Raw genomic sequence first — 26,079 nt, 5'->3', positions numbered from 1 at the left:
GAAGGCTGAGACAGGAGGGTCACGGTTCACGGACAGCCTCAGCTAGTTAGGCCCTTTGCAACTCAGTGAAACCCTGTCACAAAATAAAGAATAAAAAATAGGGCTGGGGGTGTAGTTTGGAGGTCGAATGCCCCTGCAAAAAAAAGGGGAGAGGGAGAAGTTCTCATTTTGAAACACTGCAGCCTGGTGGTGGTGGGCAGAGGTGAGGAAAAATGGAGTGTGGGGAGGAGCCGCATTTGAGAACGATGGCTTCCAAGTTGGTGCTCACTAGAATCACTGGCAAACACAGGCTCGGCAAGCATCTCTGAATCTGTAGGTTTGGGATAGATCCTGAGACTTCTTACAGACTGCGAGTGCTACAGCTGACATGGTCTGGGCTGTTATTTGCAGCACTGGCCACTCGAGGGCGACAACTTCCAGCCTCTCAGAGGCCTGTGCCATTCAGTCGGCCATGCCTGTGGCAGCACACCTTCCCATTGCCCTGCTTGTGAAGGGTCCGGTCAGTCTATCCCTGCCCTGTGCACTGGGAGCGGAGGACCTGAGAAGATGAAGTCTAAGGGCCAAGCTAAAATGAAATACTAATTCAGTTCCAATTTTTTTTCTTGTTTTTGCAGTACTAGGGATGCATTCTACCTCCAAGATACACCCCAGGCCTATTTTTTTTTTTTTTTTGGTGGTACTGGGGGTGGAACCCAGAGGCTTTCTACCTCTGGGCTATACTCCCAGACCTATTTTTTTATACTTTATTTCGAAACAGGGTCTCACTAAGTTGCTGAGAACCTCACTAAGTAGCTGAGGCTGGCTTCGAACCTGTGCGATCCTCCTGTCTCAGCTCCCAAATGCTGGGATTACAAGCGTGCGCCACCACGCCCGCTCAGCCCTATTTCTTTATGCTTTATTTTGAAACAGAGTCTCACTGAGTTGCAAAGGTCCTGAGTAGCTGAGGCTGTCTGCGAGCCTGCGATCCTCCTGTCTCAGCCCCCAGACACTGGGATTACAAGCGTGTGTAACCATGCCCGGCTCTATAAATTTTTTTTTTTTTTTGTGGTACTGGGGGTGGAAGCCAGAGCCTTTCTACCTCCAGGCTATACTCCCAGACTTTTTTTTTTTTTTTTTTTGGAAACAGGGTCTCACTAAGTTGCTGAGAACCTCACTAAGTAGCTGAGGCTGGCTTCGAACGCGTGCGATCCTCCTGTCTCAGCCTCCCAAGCACGGGGATTATAAGCGTGCGCCACCACGCCCGGCTCTATTAATGTTTTCACAAATGATAGGGTTTAGTTTAGAGTGGTATTCCATTGTGTATATATACTTTTTTAATTTTTTTGCGGATCTGGGGATGGAACCCAGGGGCATTTGACCTCTGACCTATACCCCTTGCCCTAATTTTTTATTCTTTATTTTGAAACAGGGTCTTAATAAGTTGCGGAGGGCCTCACTAAGTAGCCGAGGCTGTCCGCGAACTGCGATCCTCCTGTCTCTGCCTCCCAAATGCTGGGATTACAAGTGTGCGCCACCATGCCCGGCTATATATACATTTTTTTTTTTTTTTGTCCATCCATTAGTTAGACACATGGGTTTGTTTTTTTTTTTTAATGTGTGTGGTACTGGGGGTGGAACCCAGAGGCCTTCTACCTCTAGGCTGTATTACCAGACCTATTTTATATTTTACTTGGAAACAGGGTCTCACTAAGCTGCTGAGAGCCTCACTAAGTAGCTGAGGCTGGCTTCGAACCTGTGCTATTCTCCTGTCTCAGCCTCCCAAGTGCGGGAATTACAAGCGTGCGCCACCACACCCAGCTGGACACATGGGTTTTTAACTTTACTTCTCTTGTGAATAGTGCTGTAATAAATATGAGAATATAGATATTCATATGCAGAAAATGATAGTATTACTTGCCAGATACAAAATGCAACTCAAAGATAGGTGTTGTGGTACATGCTTGTTATACCAATACTTGGGAGGCTGAAACACGAGGATCGCTATTTCAAGGCCAGCCTTAGCAACTTAGGCCATCTCACCCCTTAGTGAGACCATGTTTCAGAATAAAAGAATAAAGTAGGCGTGGTGGCGCACGCTTGTAATCCCAGTACTTGGGAAGCTAAGACAGGAAGATCACGGTTTGCGAACAGCCTCAGCTACTTAGTGAGGTGCTTTGCAACTCAGACTGTTTCAAAATAAAGAATAAAAGCCGGGCGTGGTGGCACACGCTTGTAATCCCAGCGTTTGGGAGGCTGAGACCTCAGCTAATTAGTGAGGCCTTCTGCAAGTCAGTGAGACCCAGTTTCAAAATAAAGGATAAAAAATAGGGCAGGGGCTGTAGCTCAGAGGTCGAATGCCCCTGGGTTCTATCCCCAAACCCGCCCCCCCAATAAATAAATAAATAATAAAAATATAGGAAGCAGGGCATGGTGGCGCACGCTTGTAATCCCATCATTCAGGAGGCTGAGACAGGAAGATCATGGTTCTCAGACAGCCTCAAAATAAAGAATAAAAAATAGGGCAGGGAGCTGGATGTGGTGGTGCACGCTTGTAATCCCAGCGTTTGGGAGGCTGAGATTGGAGGATCGCGGTTCGCGGACAGCCTCAGCCACTTAGTGAGGCCCTCTGCAACTCAGTGAGACCCTGTTTCAAAATAAAGAATAAAAAATAGCGCAGGGGGTGTAGCTCAGAGGTCGAATGCCCCTGGGTTCCATCCCCAGACCTGCAAAAAAAAAAAGAAAAAAAAATAGGACAAGGGGTATAGCTCTGTACAGAGGTTGAATGCCCCGGGTTCTATCCCAGACCCGCAAAAAAAAAAAAAAAAAAAAAAAAAAAAAAAGGGCTGGGGTGAATGGCCCTGGGTTCCATCCCCAGTACTGAAGGAAAAAAAAAAAAAAAAAAAAAAAAAAAAAAGCATAAGGAGACACAGCTTCTTTCTAGTAGGAATGGCTTTTACCAAAAAGACAAAAAAGCAAGCCAGCATGGTGGCGTGTGCTTGTAATCCCAATACTTGGAGGCTGAGACAGGAGGATCACAGGTTCGCGGCCAGCCTCAGCTACTTAGGCCCTATGCAACTCAGTGAGACTGTTTCAAATGAAAAAGAATAGAAAATAGAGCTGGGAGTGTAGCTCAGAGGTAGAATGCCCCTCCTTAGTCCTGCCAAAAAAAGAAAAGAGAAAGACAATTTAACTACTGCTGGTAAAGATGTGGAGAAACAGAACCTCTTCATGGCCAGCCTCAGCAACTTAGGCCCTGGGCGAATTCGTGAGACCCTGCTCCAATTAAAAAAAAAAAAAAGTATTTTTAGAGCCGGGCATGGTGGCACAGGCTTGTAATCCCAGCATTTAGGAGGACGAGACAGGAGGATCTCAGGTTCGTGGACAGCATCAGCTACTCAGTAAGGCCCAGCAACTTAGTGAGACCCTCTTTTTTTTTTTTTTTTTTTGGTACTGGGGATAGCATGCAGGGTCATTCGACCTTCGAGCTACACCCCCAGCCCTATTTTTTAATTAATTAATTAATTAATTTACTTATTTATGGTACTAGGGGTGGAACCCAGTGGCTTTTCTACCTCCAGGCTAAACTCCCAGCCCTATTTTATACTTTATTTGGAAACAGGGTCTCACTAAGTTGCTGAGAGCCTCACTAAGTAACTGAGGCTGGCTTTGAACCTGTGCGATCCTCCTGTCTCAGCCTCCCAAGCGCTAGGATTACAATCGTGTGTCACCACATACAGCTCTATTTTTTATTTTGAGTCAGGGTCTCACTGAGTTGCAAAGGACCTCACTAAGTAGCTTGAGGCTGTCCGCAAATCACAATCCTCCTGTCTCAGCCTCCCAGATGCTGGAATTACAAGTGTGTGCCACCACACCTGGATCACTGTTTCAATAAATAGTAAAATAGTAAAAAAAAAAAAAAAAAAATAGGGCTGGGTGGGGTGCAGCTCAGAAGTAAAATGCCCTTGGGTTCAATCCCCAGTACTGCCATAAAAATAACACAAACACATAATTTCTACTGGGCTCAGCATGTATATGTGTGCCTAACTTGTAGACAATAAAAGTTGGCTTATGAATAAAATGGCTGAATTCTGCAATCCAATTGTTTCTCAGGACTAGGTTTTCCCTGCATGCCCTGCACTGGTCTGCCTCATCCTCTGGCTCCACCTACCTCTGTCCTTTTTGGGAGGAGCACTTTTGCCCTGGGCTAGGTGAATAACTAACTCTATTATAAGCGGAATGTAGTGGCAAATACCTATAGAGTCCCAGTACTTGGGAGGCTGAGACATGAAGATCCCAAGTTTGAGGCCAGCGACTTACTGTTTCAAAATTGAAAGGGGCTTGGGGGTGTGACTCAGAAGGTGAGTGCTGAGCTGGGCGTGGCCCAGGATTCGGGAGGCTGAGACCCGAGAATCAGTTTGGGGCCAACCTCAGCTACTGAGGCCTCTGCAACTCAGTGAGACCCGGCTTCAAAATAAACAATAGGGCAGGGGGTGTAGCTCGGAGGTCAAATGTCCCTGGGTTCCATCCTCAGACTCCTACCCCAAAAGTTGAATGCTTGCTCCTGGTCTCAATCCCCAGTCAGTCTCTCAGTGTCTCTGTCTCTCTCTCACACACACACACACACACACACACACACACACACACACACACACACACTCACTCAATTATTTAGTACATATACTGAAGGAAGAAATAAAATTGTTGCCTATGGATAGAAGTTATCTTGAGAATCGAGCACTTTTATTGAAATTAGTGATCAAAGCAGGTTCGAAGCCCGCCTTGGCAGCCTGACGACATCTTAGGCAACTTAGAGACGGTTTCCAAATAAGAAATAAAATCAGGCTGGAGATAAAACTTTGAGGTAGAATGCTTCTAGGAAAGAAAAGAGCGAATGAGAGAGAGCGAGCACGCGTGCGTGAGCAAGGGGAAGGAAGACGTGTGTGATCAAAAATGGATGTGCAGCCAGGCGTGGTGGTGCACACTTGTAATCCCTGCGCTTGGGAGGCGGAGACAGGAGAATTGCTCTGGTTCGAAGCCAGCCGTGCTGGCTTAAGAGATCCTGTTTCCAAATAAAAACATATAAAATAGGTCTGGGAGCGTAGCCCGGAGGTAGAAGGGCTTCCAGGAACCCCAGTACCACCAAAAAAAAAAAAAAAAAAATTGAAGTGCAGAAATTTTATTTGCTTTGGAAGTATACGCCAGGCGTGGTGGTGCACACTCGAATCCCAGCATTTGGGAGGCTGAGACCAGAGGATAGCAGTTCGTGGTCAGCCTCAACTACTTAGACCCAGTTTCAAAATAAAGAATAAAGCCGGGTGTGGTGGCGCACACTTGTAATCCCCGCGCTTGGGAGGCTGAGACAGGAGGATCGCACAGGTTCGAAGCCAGCCTCAGCTACTTAGTGAGGCTCTCAGCAACTTAGACCCTGTTTCCAAATAAAATATAAAATGGGTCTGGGAGTATAGCCCAGAGGTAGAAAGTCTCTGGGTTCCACCCCGAGTACCACAAAAAAAAAAAAATAAAATAAATAAAAATAATGAATAAATAATAGGGTTTGGGGTATCGCTGGGTTCCATCTCCAGTGCCACAAAATTCTTATATATATTTTACGTAGTATCTCATCTAGGTTAATGAGCTGAAAACTAAGGGGAAAAAAGAGAAAATTAAAATCATTTTATAAAATCTAGTTCCCCAGAGCATGGTGGCGCACGCTTGTAATCCTCCTTGTAATCCTGTGCTTGGGAGGCGGAGACAGGAGGATTGCGCAGGTTTGAAGCCAGCCAGCTGCGCTGGCTTAAGAGACCCTGTTTCCAAATAAAATGTATAAAAATAGGATTGGGAGTGTAGCCTGGAGGTAGAAGGGTTTCCAGGAACCCCAGTACCACCACCATTAAAAAAAATAATCATCATCTAAGTTCCCTTTCTAGAACTGGTGGTGCGTGCTAGTAATCCCAGTACTTGGGAGGCTCCTGGGTTTAATCTCCAGTAGCTCCGTCCAAAAGTAAATCTAGTTTCCTAACAGCACTATGAGGTAGACTTGCCAGTTTGTTCTTTATTAGTACTGGGGGATGAACGCAGGGGCCTTCCACCTAGCCCTATTCATGTTGAGTCAGGGTCTAAGTTGCTGAGGCTGGCCTGTCAAGGCCAGTACCACCAGGCCTGGCTTAGCTTCATTCTAGAGACAAAACTGGTATGGAGAGGCCAAGCAGCTTGCCCGAGGTCACGCCATTAGTAAGCAGACCCGACGGTCCCATCAGCCAGGCTACGACAGATGTACGTCACAGAACCGTGGCGATCGCATGCCACGGCGCAGACCCTGGTCCCCCGTCCACTTGTCTTTTGGTGGTAGTAGAGACTGGATCCAGGAGCATTCTATCCCTCCATCTAATTCGTGGTCCCGGGGATTGAAACCCAGGGGCCTTCTACCTCCAAGCTACACTCGCAGCCCTATTTTATTTTGAAACAGGGCCTAAGTTGTTGAGGCTGGCCACGAACCTGTGATCCTCCCATCCTAGAATCCCAAGTACCGGGATTGCAGGTGTGCGCACCACACCCAGCTCCCTCATCCTTTTTTTTGGGGGGTGGGGAGGTGGGTCTGGAGGTGGAACCCAGGGGCATTTGACCTCCCAGCTACACCCCCTGCCGTATTTTTTTTATTATTTTGTACCGGGTCTCACTGAGTTGCAGAGGGCTTCACTAAGTAGCTGAGGCTGTCCGCGAACCGCCATCCTACGGTCTCAGCCTCCCAAATGCTGGGATTGCAAGTGTATGCCACCACGCCCGGCTCTCCCTCATCCTTTTTGTAAAAGTCATTCTGAAATGGGGTCTTGCTAAATAGATAAGGTTGGCCTTGAACCTGCAATCCCTCCCATTTCAGCCTCCCAAATACTGGATTACAGGTGTGCATGCTGCACCGGGTCTGGGTAGCCTAATTTGTAGGATCAGTCCCCAGGTCCCTGAGCACAGGCAGACGCCTCCTGCCTGGTGTGCTTAGCTCACACATGGAGCGGGAGGATCCCGGAACCGCAGGGCGGCGCGGTGTGGCGAGGCGGCAGGCTGGACGCAGCTGTACTTGTGGGGACCTGGGACACCACACACTGCTGGCAAACTGAAGCAACGAGTCAAGCTGACAAAGTCCCAACGCCCATGAGAACAGCTCCAACTCCAACGCGACAGGGTGCAGCAACTCCTTTATTTCTCCCCTTGGGAAGGGAGCCTGGATTCCAGCAGCTTTCCTTTCCTTGCCTGCCCTCAGTCCCCAGTGGACCACAGGCTGCAGGTTTGGGCCTAGGCTGGACCAGAGCGCGGGCCTGGCCGCTTGCCTCCCACTCTGAGGCTCAGCAGCTCGTGTCCCGGAGGTCAGCATTAAACGCACCCAAGAGAACGGCACGGCTCAGCGGAGCAGGGCCGCGGGGCCTGCCGCCGCCGAGGGGGCCAGTGCCTGCTTCGGGGGTGAGTGTCCAGGCAAAAGCCCACGGCAAGGGCCACCTGGCCGTGCAGAGGAACGTCAGTCACGGGAGCGAGGCGGCACACGGCTCCGAGGGAAGCCGCCAGCTCACTCTCGGGGCCGGTTCACCATGACCTCGCCCAGGGCCTCCAGCACCTCGCGCTTGTAGTCCTCAAAGTCCCCGTCGATCTGGCTGACGCTCTGCTCCTCCACCACCCACAGCTGGCAGTTGGTCTCCGTGATGAGCCGGGCGTCGTGGCTGACGATGATCACAGCTGAGGGAAGACGGCGGGGACAGAGGATGAGAGCGTGACAGGAGGGTTCCAGCCAAGGCCGAGGCCAGTGCGGAGCTCACTCACCGCCTTTGTATTCGTTGATGGCCTCCCCCAGAGCATCAATCGACTCTATGTCCAAGTTATTGGTGGGCTCGTCCTGTGAAGGAAGGAGGCGTCTAGCAGGTGAGCCCGCCCTCCCACTGCGCTGCGCCGCCGCCCTGCGCCCAGCCCAGCCTGCTCACCAGGATGAGGACATCAGGCTCCCGGCAGGCCAGCTCCGCAAACACCACCCGGGCTTTCTGCCCACCTGCAGCAAAAGAAACGAGGCCGGTCAGCCTCGCAAGCCTCGCGCTCTGTGCTGAGGCCCCTGGGCCTCGGGGCCTCCAGGGCGTCTGGGCTGGGTGATAAGGAGCCCTGGGTGATACCGGAGAGCTTGCAGATCTGGATGGTGTGGGCGTGGCTCTCCAGGCCAAAGCGGCCCAGGCACTTGCGGGCGTCCTGGTAGGGCAGGTTGAAGCTGCGCTGCAGATACTCGGTGGGCGTCTCCTCCATGTGCAGCTGCTCTGCGTACTGCTGGTTGAAGAAGCCAATTTTCTGCCAGGAGGAGAGCGGGGGATTAGCCACAGTGCTGCTTCCTCAACCGGTGTCAATCCCTAATTCCCACAGCCCGCTTACCAGTCGATGGTTCTTTCTCATCTCTCCACGGGTCTGCAAGAAAGCCAGGGTGTAAGAGCAGGGAAAGGGGCCTCCACTGCCCAGCTCTTCTGAGGGAAACACGCGAGGCCAAGGCAGGGGATCTAAGTCTCAGGCCAGCCCGGACAACTCAGCAGGACGTCGTTTCAAAACAAAAAAGGGGCTGTGTAGCACGGCATCATGGCACATGCCTGTAATCCCAATACTTGGGAGTTCAAGGCCAGCCCCAGCAATTTAGCAAGACTGTTTCAAAATAAAATACAGCTGGGTTCAATCCCCAACACCATAAAAAATAAAGGACAGATTTGAGGCCTTTTCTAAAGATCTACTCTGTGGGTGTGAAGACATGGCCTCTCAACACCGCTGCAGGAAAGAGAAATGGCTACCACCTTTCCCAAGCTCTACACGACAATACCCTGCACAAGTCCTAGAATAAATTCCAAATGGCTGGCACTAAATAAATTATGGACAACAATATGAAATGAATGTATGCATATGTAAAATTAGCAAAGGAAATTTATTATCTGGAAAAGGCTGGCTATAAAATAACTCACATGAGACAGGCAAGGTGGTGGATGCCTATAATTCCAGTGCAAAGGAGGCTGAGACAGGAGGATCACAGGTTTGAGGACAGCCTCAGCTAGTAATGAGACTCTCAGCACCCTAGCAGGGCCCTGATTCAAAAGGTAAAATGCCCCGGGTTCTATCCCTATACTGCCAAAAAAAAAAAAAAAAAAAAAAAAAAAAAAAAAAAAAAGACCCAACTATAAAATGAGTTTCTTTTGTGTGTGTGTGTGGTATGGGGGATGAAACCCAGGCGTGTTCTACCTCAGGGCTAACCCCCTAGCCTATTTTATTTATTTTTTTATTTTTTGTGGTACTGAGGACTGAGCCCAGGGGCATTCATACCCCTGACCTATACTCCCAGCCCTACTTTATTTTTGTTTTAAAACACTGTCTCACTAGGTTGGTGAAAGTCTCACTACTTGCCGAAGCTATCCTCGAACCTACAATCCTCCCGTCTCAGCCTCCAAAATACTGTGATTATAACACGCCACCACACCTGGCTCTTGGTTTGCAACAGGGTCTCACTAAGTTGCCGAGGGCCTCACTACGTAGTTGAGGCTGGCTGCGAACCTGCAATCCTCCTGTCTCAGCCTCCCAAGTATTGGGTTTACAAAAATATACCAGCATGCCTGGCTATGAGAGCCCACTTTGTAAGAAAAACAATGCACATTGAAGGGGGAAGCTGCCAACCCCATCATTAACAGCGTTACCTCTCTACTTTCCTCCTGGCTTATGCAGTTTCTAGTCAACCTCCAATGGGCATGAAGTTCTTTATTCTGTGTGCTCTGCCTCTGGTCACACCCCAACCCATGTTATTTTGGAAGGTCTTGAACCTGCGACCTTCCTGCCACGGTGCACTTGTGTTTCTTATGTGGCTGAAACACACGGGGAGGTGCTCCCCAGCCTAGCCGGGTCCTCCTGAACTGAGCGCCACTCTCCCCTCAGGGAGCCGAGGCACCACGGGCTCCGTATTTAACCGCGCCCTCCCTGCGACACTCACAGGCGTCAGCTTGCCGGTCAGCAGCAGCAGCAGCGTGCTCTTCCCCACGCCGTTGGGGCCCACGATGCAGACTGCAGGAAGGAGACAGGCGGTCGGACGAGGAGGCCCCCAAATCCCGGAGCCCCTGCCGCACGGCCCAGAGCCCCCGACACACTCACTCCTCGAGTCCATGTCAATGCCAAAATCCAGGTTCTTAAACAGCGCTTTCTGTCCCTCGTAGCCAAATGTCACACCTGAAAGGCAGGAAAAGACATTTCTTTTCTTTTTTTTTTTTTTTGGTGGTACTGGGGTTCCTGGAAGCCCTTCTACCTCCGGGCTACACTCCCAGACCTATTTTTTAACTTTATGTGGAAACAGGGTCTCTTAAGCCAGCGAGGCTGGCTCCGAACCAGCGCGATCCTCCTGTCTCAGCCTCCCAAGCGCGGGGATTACAAGTGTGCGCCACCATGCCCGGCTAGGAAAAGACATTTCTATTCCCCTCAGGCACCGAGGGCCCATGGGCCCTGGCCCTGGCGGGCGCGTGCGCTCACACACCATGCAGCCCCAGCACGGGCGGGCTGAGCGGCGGCGGGTCCGGGAACGTGAAGCGCACGGTGTACTCCCTGGGGCGCTTCAGCAGCTCGGGGGCGTCCTGCGACTCCTCGTCCTGGTTTTTCCGTCGGCATTTCTGCTGCTTTCGAGTGAGCGCCTCCTTCGTCTGCTTCTCCTGGGAGGGGAGGAAGGCGAGGTGAGCCCCTGCAGTCGCTGCACCCCCCCCCCAACCGCCGGGAGCGCCGCGCACCGCCTGCTTGGTGGACTTGCCGCCGGCCTTCAGCTCCTTCAGCTTCTTCTCCTGCTTCTCGTACTGCTTCAGCAGCTCCTTCTGCTTCTGCTGGTACATCTTCTTGAAGGTCACTGGGGGAAAGGGAGGCGGGCTTCAATGGCTGCCACTCTCTAGCAGAGGGACAAGGACAGGCAAGGAGGGGCGGCCATCGCCGCCAGGGACGTAAGGTTCAGTGCATCACCGCGTCCGCACAGCCGCCCCACGTACTGTAATTGCCCCGGTAGTAGTGGAGGCGCTGGGCGTCGAGGTGGATGATATCAGTGCACACGTCGTCCAGGAAGCCCTGGTCGTGGGAGACGATGAGCAGCGTCTTTCGCCAGCCCTGCAGGTAGCTGGGTGGCGGGAGGGTGGAAGCGTCACAATAGGGAGGAACCCGCCAGGGGCAGACAAGGATGGGCGGGGAAGGAACACTGGGAGGAGGGCAGCATGGCGGGAGGGACACACTTATTGAGCCAGATGACAGCGTTGAGATCCAGGTGGTTGGTGGGCTCGTCCAACATCAGCAGCGTAGGCTCCATGAACAGCGCCCTAGAGGAGAGTGGAGTGCACTCAGGGGGAGGACGTTCCCTGCTCAACCACCATGGAGAAGCCTCTGGGAGGCAGGGCCTGAGACCACCAAAACGCCTCCCAGCCTCTCCTCAGAGCAATCCTGAGCAGGAGATGTTGTTTTAACACACCGCCCGGTAGGGAGAGAACAGAGAAGACCCCGAGTTCTCAAAGTGCAGGCATCGGGAAAGATGTTAGCCTCGAAGTTTCTTGCTGGCCTTGGAAGACAGAAGGAAAGGGCCCCCCCTAGTTTGGGGGCAGGATGGACGGCCTACCTGGCCAGGGAGACGCGCATCCGCCAGCCCCCTGAGAACTTCTGCGTGGGCCGATTCTGCATCTCGGGGTCGAAGCCCAGGCCAGCCAGGATCCGCCGTGCTTTGGCCTCTGCAGCCGCTGCCCCGGTTGCCCGCAATTCCTCATACACCTGGGAGGAGGGAGAAGAGGACGGTGTGCAGGGGCTAGGAACCCGAGTCTTCCCGCGTCCCCTGTGCCGTCTCCTCTACCTTCTCCAGCCTCTCGGCAGCCGTGTCGTCTCCTTGCTCCAGCTGTCCCTGAAGCCGGCGTTCCTCTTCCAGAAGCTTCAATCGCTTGGTGTCAGCTCGAAGAACGGCCTGCACCGCTGGCGTCTCATCCGCTACCACCTCTGGGGCATGGGAGGACGGTGAGGCCGCGGACCCGAGTGACCCCACTCCTCCCCCTCGGTCCCACCTCTGGCCAGCCCTGCCCGGCACATTGTGCTTATTCCGAATGGGGTTGTCTCTCATTCATTTGCCTTCCCTCTCCCACACCTTTTTCTTGTGGGTCTGGGGATGGAACGGAAGGGCATTCAACCTCAGAGCTACACGCCCTGCCCTATTTTTTTTTTTTTTGGTGGTACTGGGGTTCCCGGAAACCCTTCTACCTCTGGACTACACTCTCAGACCTATTTTTTATATTTTTATTTGGAAATAGGGTCTCTTAAGCCAGTGAGGCTGGCTTCAAACCTGTGTCATCATCCTGTCTCCACCTCTCAAGCACGGGGATTACAAGCATGCGCCACCACGCCTGGCTTCTGCCCTATTTTTTTTTTATTGTTTTTAATTTGAAACAGGGTCTCACTAAGTTGTGGAGAGACTCACTAAGTAGCTGAGGCTGTCCATGAATCGTGATCCTCTGGTCTCAGCCTCCCAAATATTGGGATTACAAGCGTGCGCCACCACGCCCAGCTCCTTGCCCCCTTTTATGGTGCTGGGATTGAGCCCAGAGCCATTCAACTCCAAGCTACAGCCCCAGCCAGATTTTATTTCTTATTTGGAAACAGGGTCTCGCTAGGTTACTAAGTAGCTGAGGCTGGCTGTGAACCTGTGACCCTCCTGTCAGCCTCCTAGGTACTGGGATTACAAGCGTGCGCCACCACATCCAGCTTTAGAGCCTCCGTATTCTTTCCAACTCTGTGACCAGGAGCCTTCCTGCTCCTCTTAGCTGGCTCGCCCGTGCCGCCCCACGGCCTCACCCTGCTCACACAGCAACACGTCGATGTTGGGCGGGATGCTCAGGGCTCGGTTGGCGATGTGCTTGAGGAGCGTGGTCTTGCCCTTGCTGGAGAAGGGGCGCTGTGAGAACCCTGCCACCAGGCAGAAGCCCCCTCCCCAGTCCCTCTCGCCTCACCCGTTGGGGCCCACCAGGCCGTAGCGGCGGCTAGCGACGATGTACAGGTCGGCGTTGACGAACAGCTCCTTGCCGTGGGCAGAGATGCTGAACTTCTCCAGCTGTGGCCATCAGGGCGGCAGAGGGCAGGGACAAGCACAGCTGGCTAAGTCTCGCTTTGGGACTGCAGCTGCAGCTCTGCCCCACAGGGGAGCCTGTCCACCGCATTCCCTCAGCTGAATCCCCTCCCCTGCCCTGCGCCAGGCAGCACAGCCCACGCGCCTTCCCTGAGGACAGAAGGCTGCCGTCTCCTTGCTCAAGCTGGCCAGGCCAAGAATGTCTGCATTTTCTTCCTGGTGGACCAGCCTGGGCTGCGCAGAGCAGCGGCTCCTCGCTAGGTGAGTGGGCTGGGCGAGGGGCCTCCGCTCACCTTGATGTCAGATGCATTTTCTAACATGGCCTGGCGGGAGGACACCTCTGCCTGGGACACGGAGAAGTCATTTTCCGCAGCATTAGCAGCCTTTAATGAAGCCACCTGGCGCTCATAATCCAGCTGAGAAGGAAGGAAAAACTGCATGAGGCCCTCTGCATCCGCTGCCCGCTTCCCGTTACCATGACAACACACGCTGAGACATCGCCCAGAGAACACAGTTCTTTCCTTGACTACTTGTTTTACCTCAGGCAGCTCCCAAAGCGCTCATTCGTACCCTAACTTCACATGTCCCATAGTTAAAGCATGAATCAAATCTCCTAGCTGGGTGCAGTGGCACAGGCCTGTCATCCCAGTGCAGTTTCAAGCTTAGCCTCAGCAATTTAGCAAGACCCTCTTTGAAAATAAAAATTAAGAGCCAGATATGATGGCACATGCCTGTAATCTCAAAATCTGGGGGGCTGAGACAGGAGGATGTCAGGTTCAAAGTCAGCCTCAACAACTTAGCGAGACCCTGTTTACAAATGATAAAATCAGGCTGATGGTACAGCTTGGAGAGAGAATACTTCTGAATCCAATCCCCAGTACGCAAATAAATAAATAAATGGCCAGACATAGTAGTGCACAGCTGTAATGCAAGTACTTGGGAGGCCGAGACAAGCAATCACAGGTGTGAAGCCAGCCTCAGCAGCTCAGTGAGACCGTTTCCAAATAAAAAATAAAATAGGGTTGGAGGCATAGCTCGAAGGTAGACTGCCCCGGGGTTCCCCCAGTACTGAAAAAAAAAAAAAAACCCACAAACAAACAAACAAACAAAAAACAGGGTTGAGGGTTTAGCTCTGAGATGGAAACCCTGGCCCTGGAGACAGACCCCTGACCTCGACCACCAAGAACGAGCTACTTACCTGCTTCTTCAGCTTCTTCCTCTCCTTTTTGCTAAGGCTGGCACAGGGGCCGTCTGCCTTGGGCTCTCCCTCCTCCTCTTCTCCGTCTTCCAAACCCTGAAAACCAGAGTATGGTTTTTTTTTTAAGTGGTACTGGGGATGGAACCCAGGGGCCTTCTACCTCCAGGCTACACTCCCAGACTTATTTTATATTTTTATTTGGAAACAGGGTCTCTGAAGCCAGGTGATGCTGGCTTCGAACCTGCGCGATCCTCCTGTCTCAGCCTCCCAAGCGCGGGGATTACAAGCGTGCCCACCATGCCCGGCTAAACCAGAGAATGATTTAAAAAACAAAACTGGGAGCCGGGCGTGGTGGCGCACGCTTGTAACCCCAGCATTCAGGAGGCTGAGACGGGAGGATCGTGGTTCACGGACAGCCTCAGCTACTTAGTGAGGCCCTCTGCAACTCAGTGAGACCCAGTTTCAAAATAAAGAATAAAAAATATAGGGTATGGGTGTAGCTTGGAGGTAGAATGCCCCTGGGTTCCATCCCCAGACCTGCAAAACAAAACAAAAAAACAACAAAAAACCAAACTGGGGCCCCTTGTGTAACTCAGCGTCCTGCTCTCGCCCCCTCCGCCCCAGTCCCAGTCACTCCTGTACTCCTTCAGCACTGTCCTGAGAGGACGTGGGACCCTCCACTCACACCCCTCCCGTGGTCTCCCCGCGGCCTTTACCAGCCTCCAGCACCAGCATAGCACTGAGCCCGCCAGGCCTGGACGCCTGAGTGTGCATGGAAACGAGACGAGTACCCAGGACATGGACCGAGGCGGGCTCAATCAGGCCCAAGTGAGCTTCACTGTGTCAAGTGGGCTTCTGTGGTTAAAGGGCAAACTAGCACCAGGCAGCCCAATGCGCAGCTACTCGGGAACACAGCACACCCACAGGGCGAGGGACCGCCCCGGGCCCCTGGCTCAACACCAGCCCCGCAAGAAGGTGCTAGCTGTACAGTGACCCGGAGCTCACTAGAGTCCTCTGTATGAGGCAGGACCAGAGCTGGGCAGATGCGTTCAGGTCACAAAGCCTTTATCATGCCACGACCAGTACAGACCGTCAGAGACAAACCCAAAGCCACGTCCTTTCTGAATCAGGTGCTGTCAACTACGGTGCACGACCAAATCTGATCTGGGGCCTGCTTTTATGTGGCCACTGAGATAAAAATGGTTGCTTTATTTTCAAAGTTGTTGAAAAAAAAAAAAAAAAAAAGGGCTGGCTGTGACGTCCGTGCCTATAATCCCAGGTATCTGGAAAGCTGCTGAAGCAGGAGGATCTTAAGTTTCAGGCCAGCCTGAGCAATGTATTTAGACATCATTTCAAATAGAAAAGCAGCTGTGTAGCCAGGCATGGTGTGATCCCAGTACTTAGGACGGGAGGCTGAGACAAGAGGATCACAGGTTCAAGGCCAGCCTCAGCAATTTAGTGAGACTGTTTCAACATAAAACACGGCTAGTGGTGTAGCTCAGAGGTAGAATGACCCTGGGTTCAATCTCCATAAAACACACACACGCGCGCGCACGCGCGCGCACACACATATACGCAAACATGGGGTAGGGTAGGGTGGGGAAGACTGCTGCTGGAGACATACATATCTGTGATACCCAGGGTTCAATCCTCAGTATGAGAAGCAAAGCCACGCGAAAGGCTACTCAGCACTCAGCAGGATGTCTTGCTGTGCACTGCAAGCCGAGGACACGTGCTACCCGGCCGCGCCGACCCCGGCCGCGCCGCCGCCAGCCCGACTCTTCCCGGGCCGTCCCTCAGCCCACCCTCCCACAGCAGCCAACCTGCTCCGCCTTCTTGGCCTTCTCCTTTTCCTTTCTCTGTTTGGGCGGTTCCTTTCCTTTTACTTCCTCTTCCTCCTCCTCCTCCTCTTCTTCACTCTCCAGGGCAGCAAATTTATTTTGAGGCTAATACAAAGGGGACTTGAGGAGCGGCTCACCTTGGCGGCCGTCCCTCCACCCTCTGGGGCTCCGCTCGCTCACCTTGGCCTTCCCGCCGCGCTTCTCCTTCGCGTCCTCTCCCTTCTTGCTCTTGAGTCCTGGCTGCTGCTCCTCCAATACGGCCTGTGGGCGACACGCACATCAGCCGGCCACCGGCATGAAAGCACGTCTAGGAGTCTACCTCTTCCCGGCTACTACACTCCGCGCCGCTGGAGAGAAATGAGACCCAGAAAAGCCCCAGCCTCCTTCTTGGACTACAAAAGGAGAGAACCAGACAGCATCGGCAAACTAAGGGCTGTGTCCAGGCAGCTGAGAAGGGTGGTGGGTGAAGCACAGGCTGGAGGGACTCGGGCAGGTGACGCCGGAGCACAGGTGCCACGGAGCGTGCGGGATTACAGGCACAGGCTACCAAGCCCAGCTGGCCTTTATTTTAGATTTTAAGCTGAAAGCGATAGAATTGCTGTAGCTGAGTGATATGGAGTATTTTTTTTTTTTTTTTGGTGGTACTGGGGGAGGAACCCAGAGGCTTTCTACCTCCTGGCTATCCTCCCAGACCTTTTTTATATTTTATTTGGAAACAGGGGCTCACTAAGTAGCTGAGGCTGGGTTCGAACCTGCGCGATCCTCCTGTCTCCGCCTCCCAAGCGCGGGGATTACAAGTGTGCCCACCACGCCCAGCTAGAGTATTTTGAAAAGATGATTTTAGCTAGGTGTGGTGGTGCGCACTTGTAATTCCATTCAGCAGTTGGGAGGCTAAGACAGGAGGATTGTAGGTTCAAGGACAGCCTCAGAAACAGAATCTCAGCAACTTAGTGAGACCCTGTTTCAAAACAAAAATAAAAAATAAAGGACTAGAGATATAGTTCAACAGTAGAATAACCTTGGATTCAATCTTTAGTACCACAAAAAAGAAAAATCCCCAGCACCACCAACAACCAAAATTAAAAAAGGACTAGGAAGAGCCTGGTGTGGTGGTACATGCTTGAAATCTTAGTACTTGGAGGCTGAGATAGGAGCACCGGAGGTTTGAGGACAGCTTCAGCAAGTAGTGAGACTCATTAATTTAGTTAGACAGTTTCAAAATAAAATATAAATAGGGCTGGGGGAAAAGAGCCTGGAGGTAGAAGGCCTCTGGGTTCCATCCCCAGTAATTAACACACACACTAACTAGTGCTTGCTCGCTTGTGCCTGTGCTTACACACACACACACACACACACACACGGAATATAACTCAATGGTAGAGTACCACTGGCTTGAATCCCTAACACTGAGGATTTAAGAGGGGTGGGACACCCCAACAGCTAGTCTGAGCGCTGGAAGCACTGGAGGCACGGCTGCTGGGGGGCGGGCGAGCGGACCGGAGCTTGTCACCTTATTGATCCGGTTCTTCTCTGGCTTGGCGGGCTTCGGGGGGTGTTTTTCTTCCTCCTCCTCGTCCTCACTCTGATCCTGAATCAGGGCTGCGAAAGCATTACCAGCCTGGAGAAAGAGCGAGCCAGAGCTCAGCGAGGGCCGCGTGGCACCCGGGTCTAACTTACCACGCAGAAGCTCACCTTGGCTTTGCGGCCTCCTCGGGGTGCGGGCGCTGGTGCTGGAACGGCAAGGGAGGGCATGAGGGCGGGCGTGAGGAAGGGAGGTCGTGAGGGAGGGAGGGCGTGAGGGAGGCCCGGCTCTGGCCTCGCCCAGCGCAGCCCTGCGGCCGCTCACCTTCATCCTCTTCGTCGCTGGCGGGCACCGAGAGCTTCTTGAGGCGCTCCATGAGCTCCTTCTCCTCCCCATCGTCGTCCGCGTCCTTCCTCCGCCGGCCTTTCCGGGTGTCCTTCTTCTTCTTTTGCTGCTAAACGAAGAGGCTGGAGAATGGAACCAGGCCCGACACCACCCCGCCCGGAGTCCCCAGCAGCCGCGCGCTCGCCCGGCGCCTCACCTGCTGCTGCAGCTGCTGCTCCTTCAGCACCTTCTCTTCCTCCTCAGCTTGCTTGTCCTCCACCGCCAGCTCCTCAAAGAACTGCAGAGGGCAAAGATGAGGCCAAGCTCGGCTCCCGACGAACCACACTGTCTGCGCACAGAACCTCCACTCCACTCTCAACGCCCCACCCTTCTGTGTTACTGGAGAGCGAGCCCAGAGGCGTTCTACCTCCAAGCCACATCCCAGCCCTATTTTATGTTTTATTTTGAAACAGGGTCTCTGAGTTGTGGAGGACCTTGCTAAACTGCTGAGGCTGACGGGGAGCCTGTGATGCTCCTGCCTCAGCCTCCCAAGTCCTGAGATTACAGGCTGCGCCACGATGCTCGGCTTCTTTTCTCTTTTTCTGCGGTACTGGGGATGGAACCCAGGGGCATTCTACCACCAAGCTACACCCCAGTCCTATTTTTATCCTTTATTTTGAAACAGGGTCTCACTGAGTTGCAAAAGGCCTAAGTAGCTGAGGCTGTCTGTAAACCGTGATCCTCTGGTCTAAGCCTCCCGAAAGATGGGATTACAAGCGTGCGCCACCACGTCGGCTCGGTAGAGTATTTTGAAAAGATGCTTTTAGCTAGGTGTGGTGGCGTGTGCTGGTAATTCTGGTCAGTGCTTGGGAGCCTAAGATAGGGGGATCGCAGGTTCAAGGGCAGCCCCAGAAACATAGCAGAATCTCAGCAACCTAGTGAGACCCTAAATCAAAACAAAAAAAAAATAAAAATAAGGATCAGAGCTGGGTGTGGTGGCGCACACTTGTAATCCCAGTACTTGGGAGGCTGACACAGGAGGATTGCGCAGGTTCAAAGCCAGCCTCAGCTACTTAGGGAGGCTCTCAGCAACTTAGTGAGACCTTGTTTCCAAATAAAATACAAAATAGGTCTGGGAGTATGGCCTGGAGGTAAAGGCCCCTGGGTTTCATCCTCAGCACTGAAGAAGAAGAAGAAGAAAAAAAAAAAAAAAAAAGACTAGAGATATAGCTCAAAGTTCAGAATGACTTGGATTCAATCTTTAGTATGCTGGGATTACAAGTGTGCCTAACCACACCCATCCTTTTTTTTAAAAAAAGTATCAGTGGATGCATAATTTTTTGGAAACTGTTTCAGTACATTACCTATGCTGGCCTCAAACTCTCCTGCCTCAGCCTCCCAAGCAGCTGACACTACAGGCAGGTGCCCTGCTCCTGTCCCCTCTCCGCAAGCCCTTCTCCCTCCTTTAGTCCCAGCACCTCTCAGCAATCGATTGTGCGGATACCCAGGCTCACTTCTCCTGTCCCGCATTTACCCACCGCCTTTGCTGCTGCTGTCCTGGGGCTGCACCCAGGGGCCGTCTCCCCAGCTACACCCACGCCCTTTGAATTTGGTTTAAAGTTTCCCCAGGTTGCTGACAGTCGCTAAGCTGCTGAAGCTGCTTACCGTCTTCTTGGTCTTCTTGTCCTTCTTCCCCTTCTTCACCACTTTGTCTGGAAGATGAAGCAGACATGATAAAAACCCACAAATTCCGAAGCTGTCCAATTTCCCCTACTAAGCTTGTGCTGGCCTCCACCGAACAGAGAGAGCGTGCGAGCGGAAATGTGTGTGTGTGTCATTTAGCCCAGGGGATTCTACCTCTGAGCTACACCCCCAGTCCTTTTTAATTTTGAAATAGGGACTAAGTTTCAGAGGCTGGCCTTGAACCTGCAATCCTCACATCTCAGCCTCCCAAGTCTGGAATTACAGGTGTGGGCTACCACACCTGGCCAACAGCACTTTTTTTTTTTTTTCTCAATTACCACTCTCTACACTTTGTGCTGTCCCGTATCTCTTGTAAAGATATCATTCCTCAGCCGGGCATTGTGGCACAGCTTATAATCCCCGCGCTTGGGAGGCTGAGGCAGGAGGATTGCACAGGTTCGAAGCCAGCCTCAGCTACTTAGTGAGGCTCTCAGCAACTTAGTGAGACCCTGTTTCCAAATAAAGTATAAAATAGGTCTGGGAGTATAGCCCGGAGGTAGAAAGCCTCTGGGCTCCACCCCCAGTACCACCAAAAAAAAAAGAAAAAAGAAAAAGCATTCCTCTCTCCTTTCATTCACTTCACAAATAGCCATTACCACAGAGCCGCCAGGTGCCAGACACTGCAAGCGTGGGGACAGAGCAGCAAAGCGGACGAGGGTGTCCCTGGAGCGCGTACGCTTGGAAAGCCAGGTCTGCACAGGCAACTGCAGCGCAGCCATGTCCAGGCCGGGCCGCCCGTCTGGTGGGCCGGCCCTCCTGGGGAAGGTGGTCAGCGAGCAGCGGCCCAGCTGGGGAGGCACGCCGCTGGTGAGGCGGGAGGGGTGAGGTAAGGCCGGCTGCGGCTGCTGGTATGATCACTGCATCCTGAACTTATGGTCTAGTTTCAGAGTGGAGCAAGGACCGGAGGGAACATGAACATCAGGAAGCTGGGCAGCAAGGCACATGCGTGGAATCCTAGTACTCGGGAGGCTGAGACAGGAGGATTGCAGGTTCTCGGCCAGCCACAGCTACTTAGTGAGACTTCCACAATTTAGTGAGACCCTGTTTCAAAATAAAGAATAAAAAATAAGGCCGGGATGTAGCTGTGAGGTAGAATGCCCCTGGGTTGTATCCCCAAAACCTAAAAGAGAAAGAAAGAAAGAAAGAAAGAAAGAAAGAAAGAAAGCCAGGCCGATGCACACCTATGCTCCCAGTACTCAGGAGGCTGAAACAGAGGATCTCGAGCTTCCAGGCCAGTCCCAGCAACTAAGACAGACCCTGGGCAACTTAGTGAGACACGTTTCAAAATAAAAAAAGGTAAAGGGCTCAGAGGAGCAAGGTGTGGTGGCGCATGCAAATAACCTCAGTGTACCTGGGAGGCTGAGATAGGAGGACTGCAGGTCTGAGGCCAGCCTCAGCAGCCTAGCTAGACCGTTTCCAAACAAACATGCAAAGAGCTGGGGTGTGGCTCAGCTGTAGACGGTCCTGGGCTCAATCCCCTGGACGGTGGTGCAAGGAGGGAGAGGTGGACGGTGGTGCAAGGAGGGAGAGGTGGAGGCCGCAGCAGAGGCGGTGGAGGGCAGGGGTGAGAAGATAGAGATGGTTCCTGCGTTTCCAGCCGGAAAGAGTAGGTGTCAGCAGCTCCACTTTCCAGGAAAGAGTGGAAGAGACGGTCCCTTCCCGACCTGCCCCACGTTCCTATGTGGGGCAAGGCAGGAGACGGCATGAATTGCTCGGGATGTCCCGCTTGTGAGGCCGCAGGCCACGGGAACAGAGCCACCTGGCGAGGGAAGGCCTGGCCTAGGCCCAGCTGCTCTGCTGCCCAGCACGGCACACACCTCGAGGCACGGCTTGGGCGCCCGTCTGGTATCCCTTTATAAGGAGTGGCCTGACAGCTCAGCTCGCTTCCCAGGGAGCACAGGACATCAACGGGATTGCTGACTGCACTAACTCCAGCTCCTCCCTCCAGCCGTCTCTATTGTTTGTTTCATGGGGCTGCTGGGGATTGAACGCAGGGGCACTCTGCCTCTGAGCTACACCCCAGAACCTTTTCTGTTTATTTGAGACAAGGTCTCGCTAAATTGCCTCCGGAATACTGGGATTACAGGCATGCGCCCCACCCTCAGCTGTCCCTCTCTTTTCTCCCCCCACAAAAGGTAGGACTACGGCGAAGGCTGGGAGGCCGTGAGCAGCCTGCGCTTTTCCTTCACGCCCATTTTGAGACAGGGTCTTGCTAAGCTGCCCAGGGCAGGTCTTGAACTTTCAATCCTCCTGCCTCCGTTTCCTGAGTAGCTGGTTACTAGCTTGGCTTACAGGCAAACGCTACCACATCTACCTCCCTGTTCTTTCTGAACATACAGGTTGAGCTTCCCTAATCAAAAATTCCAACAGGGCGAGGTGGTGGCGCACGCTTGAAATCCCCGGCTTGGGAGGCTGAGACGGGAGGAATGCAGGTTCACAGCCAGACTCAGCTACTTAGGCCCTCCACAACTCAGTGAGACCTTGTTTGAAAATAAAGAATAAAAAACAGGACTGAGGGTGTAGCTCAGAGGTAAATGCCTCTGGGTTCAATTCCCAGCAACACACACACACACACACACACACACACACTCCAAAATCTTAAATTTTGGGGGTGCCAATCAGATGCCACAGTGGAAATTTGGAATTTGTCTCATCCACAGAATTATTTAAAGAGGTAGGTGTGGTGGCACACACCTGTAATCTTAGTACTTCGGACGCTGAGACAGAAGGAAGTTTGGGGCCACCTTCAGCAATGCAGTGACACTCTCAGCAACCTAGTGAGACGCTGTTTTAAAGGAGGAAAAGCCAGGGATGGTGGTGCACACCTGTATTCCCAATACTTGGGAGGCTGAGACATGATCCTAGGTTCAAGCCCAACCTCAGGAATTCAGTGAGCGAGCCTAACCTCAGGTGTGGCTCAGAGGAAGAATGCCTTGGAGTTTAGTCCCCAGTACCACAGATACACACAGCCAGATGTGCATGCTTGTAATTTCAGTACTTGGGAGGCTGAGACAGGCGGACTGCAAATTTGTGGCCAGACTCAGCTATTTAGTGAGGCTCTCCACCACTTAATGTTTCAGAATAAAGAGTAAAAAACAGGGCTGGGGTGTAGCTCAAGAGGCAGAATGCCCCTGGGTTCAAACCTCAGTACGGGGTGAAGCGAATAGAGCTGGGGGTAGCCAGATGTGGTGGCTTAAACAGGAGGATTGCAGGTTCCAAGGGAAACTCAGCAAATAGGGAGACTCTCCTTAAACTAGGGAGACCCTGTTTCAAAATCAAAATAAAATGCCGGGTGTGGTGGCGCGCGCTTGGGGGGCTGAGCCAGGTTTAAAGCCACCCTCAGCTACCTAGTGAGGCTCTCAAAAACTTAGCGAGACCCTGTTTCAAAATAAATAAATAAATAAATAAATATATATACATATGTAAAATAGGTCTGGGAGTATAACCCAGAGGTAGAAAGCCTCTGGGTTCCACCCCAGTACCACCAATTAAAAAAAAAAAAAAAGCAAAATGTCCCGTAGTTCAATCCATAGAACCACAGAAAGCAAGGGGAAAAAAAGGGAAGAAATGGCTTACTTTCAATCTTTACATTCAGCTCCTCCCCATAGTATCTGATACACTACAGGCGTCCTATAAACGCTAGTAAAATTAGTCACTGTACTTATTATAGTTACATGTATACATGTGTCCACATTATCTACCCCCTGAAGTACCTTCCAAGCCTCGGAAGCTGTTTTCGTGGCTTTTTCTTTCCACTCCCAATGTACAGTATATATAATATGCCTACACTAAAACAACCAACATTTCCTACTTTTAAATTAATCGTAACCTCAATCCTAACACCCAAAAAAATCTATGCTTGCTCCAGCTGAATCGGATGGCGTGTCATGAAGAAACCCAGGAGGGGTCATCCTCTCCTGAGAAACTAAACGAGAGCGCACACGGGCTCCCGCGGCGTGTGCACTGGGGGCGGAGGAGGAGAGGGAGGTCGAAGCAGGCTTATGTTCCTGTACAATACAAAGCAGTAGGGAAGATGTCCAAAAGAAGCCGGGAAAACGTTCTCGTTTCTCCTGATCTCTGCCTCAGTACCATATGCTCTTCCTCGTGTCTTCCCAGACCCACGGAAGCCGGAGCGCGACCCCGCAGCGACTTCCCTCTTCCCACCCCAAACCCCCTCGGGCCGGGGCCGAAGCTCGCCGGCCCCGGCACGCATGCGCAGTGGCCGCGCGGGCCTGGGCGGTGCGCGTCCGCTGACCCCTCCGGGGGCACGCGGCTCCCCTCTTCTCCTTCCTCCCTGCCCGCCACCCTCACCTGCGGGGCCGGTGCTCTCCCCGTCCCCGATCCATTCGGGCTCCGGCGGCTGCTGCTTGGGCCCCTTCGGCATAGCGGTGGCAGTTGCGGCCACTCCGGAGGCGCCCGGCGCTGCTTCCGCTTCCGGCGGCGAGGACCCCGGCTCCCGGCCCACGTGCGCGCCGTGACGTAACGTGGTCTGGGGGCGTGGCCTGCGCTGGTGGGCGGGTCCTTCTCCACCAGCTGCGGTGGCGTCTCCCCGCAGTTTATGACCAGCGAGGAAGCCCGACCCGGAGACCCTGCGACGGCGAGAGACTAAAGGAATTTGCATAACTATTTCTGGGTAGTAGTAGGTAGTTGAGGAGTAATTTTTTTTTCTTAAAGTGGATACAGAGCCAGGCGTGGTGCCACATGCTTGTAATCCCAGTACTTGCGAGACAGGGAGGCTGAGACAGGAGGATGGCAGGTTTGGGACAGCCTCACTAAGTAGTGAGACTTTCATCAACCCAGGGATATCTGTGTCAAAATAAAAATAAAATGGCCGGCCGTGGTGGTGCACGCTTATAATCCCAGCGTTTGGGAGGTTGAGACAGGAGGATCGCGGTTCGCGGACAGCCTCAGCTACTTAGTGAGGCCCTCTGCAATTTAGCGAGACCCTGTTTCAAAATAAAGAATAAAATAAGATTGGGGGTATAGTTCAGAGGTACAGTGCCACAATAACACAAGAAATACTTCAGCATCACAAGAAAAAAATAAAAAAGGTGCATTTGTCCAGCCTTTTTCTTGTGAAAGTAGGGATTGGACCCAGGGGCAGCCTACTTCTGAGCCACCCCACCCCCAACCCTATTTAATTTTATTATCATTCTTTTGTATGTGGCACTGTGGATGGAACTCATGGGCAGTCTGCCTTTGAGACACACCCCTAGTCTTATTTGTTTGAGAAAGGGTCTCACTGGCTGGGAACCTGCAATCCTCTGGCCTCACAAGTACTGGGAAGCTGGGCGTGGTGTTGCACTCTTTTAATCCTGATACTTGGGAGGCTGAGACCTGAGGATCACAGGTTTGTGGCTAGCCTCAGCTACTTAGGCCCTCCACTTTTTTTTTTTGGTGGTCCTGGGGATGGAACTCAGGGGCATTGTATCTTCGAGCTACACTCCCATTCCTAGTTTTTGTTCTTTATTTTGAAACAGGATCTGGCTAAATTGCAGAGGGCCTAAGTAGCTGAGACTGGCCGCGAACCTGCCTTCCTCCTGTCTCAGCCTCCCAAGTACTAGGATTATAAACTTGTGCCACCACACCGTTTTATTTTTAATAACAGGGTCTCAACCCGAGAGTGGTGGCGCACGCACTTGTAATCCCCACGCTTGGGAGGCTGAGACAGGAGGATCGCACAGGTTTGAACCAAGCCTCAGCTACTTAGTGAGGCTCTCAGCAACTTAGTGAGCCCTGTTTCCAAATAAAATATAAAATAGGTCTGGGAGTGTAGCCCGGAGGTAGAAAGCCTCTGGGTTCTACCCCCAGTACCACCAAAAAAAAAAAAAAGGTCTCACTTTGTGTGTGTGTAATAAATACTGTGGATAAAACCCAGAGGCATTCTACCTCCAAGCTACACCTGCAGCCCTATTTTTTATTTTTATTTTTTTGGCGTTACTGGGGATGGAACCCAGAGGCATTCTACATCCGAGCTACACCCCCAACCCTATTTTTCTATATTTTGAAACAGGATCTCACTGAATTGCAAATGGCCTAAGTAGCCGAGGCTGTCAGCGAACTGCAATCCTCCTGTCTCAGCCTCCCAAATGCTGGGATTACAAGTGTGCGCCACCATGCCCAGCAATCAGTCCTATTTTTTTATTCTTTACTTTGAAACAGGGTCTCACTGAGTTGCAAAGGGCCTAAGTTGCTGAGGCTCTCAAATGCTGGGATTACAAACATGTGCCACCACACCCGACTCCTTCATGCCTTTGATTTTCTGAGACTTAAGTATTTCCATTCTCCGTCATCACTGTGTCTAAACCGAGAGAAATGAGCAGACCCCATTGAGAACAGCCTCATCCTCATCTCCGGA

At 52.3% G+C, this 26,079-nt stretch overlaps 1 protein-coding gene across 3 annotated transcripts; it reads right to left on the bottom strand.

Moving 5' to 3' along the window:
• Positions 1-7,534: 7,534 nt before the first annotated feature.
• On the bottom strand, positions 7,535-24,105 carry ABCF1 (ATP binding cassette subfamily F member 1; the record flags this gene model as incomplete). 3 transcript variants are annotated; one of them, XM_080709789.1, is made up of 25 exons in its annotated part: positions 7,535-7,701; positions 7,786-7,858; positions 7,944-8,008; positions 8,127-8,295; positions 8,377-8,409; positions 9,962-10,032; positions 10,120-10,194; positions 10,496-10,667; positions 10,743-10,855; positions 10,992-11,116; positions 11,229-11,312; positions 11,606-11,754; positions 11,834-11,973; positions 12,823-12,908; positions 12,978-13,078; positions 13,387-13,509; positions 14,292-14,387; positions 16,097-16,237; positions 16,313-16,393; positions 17,643-17,750; positions 17,825-17,862; positions 17,979-18,108; positions 18,196-18,276; positions 19,644-19,690; positions 24,033-24,105. In XM_080709789.1, the coding sequence occupies 25 exons, from the start codon at positions 24,103-24,105 to the stop codon at positions 7,535-7,537; spliced, it is 2,541 nt and encodes an 846-aa protein (XP_080565915.1). The 3 variants fall into 3 exon arrangements, with proteins under 3 accessions (XP_080565915.1, XP_080565914.1, XP_080565916.1); XM_080709788.1 differs by having other exon boundaries at positions 16,115-16,237; XM_080709790.1 differs by lacking the exon at positions 14,292-14,387 and having other exon boundaries at positions 16,115-16,237.
• Positions 24,106-26,079: the final 1,974 nt, after the last annotated feature.

The sequence above is a fragment of the Muscardinus avellanarius genome (genome assembly GCF_963383645.1).
Source record: "Muscardinus avellanarius genome assembly, chromosome: 14".
Classification (NCBI taxonomy): Eukaryota; Metazoa; Chordata; class Mammalia; order Rodentia; family Gliridae; genus Muscardinus; species Muscardinus avellanarius.
Note: the sequence above shows the minus strand (reverse complement) of the source record. Positions and strands in the feature narration are given on the sequence as shown.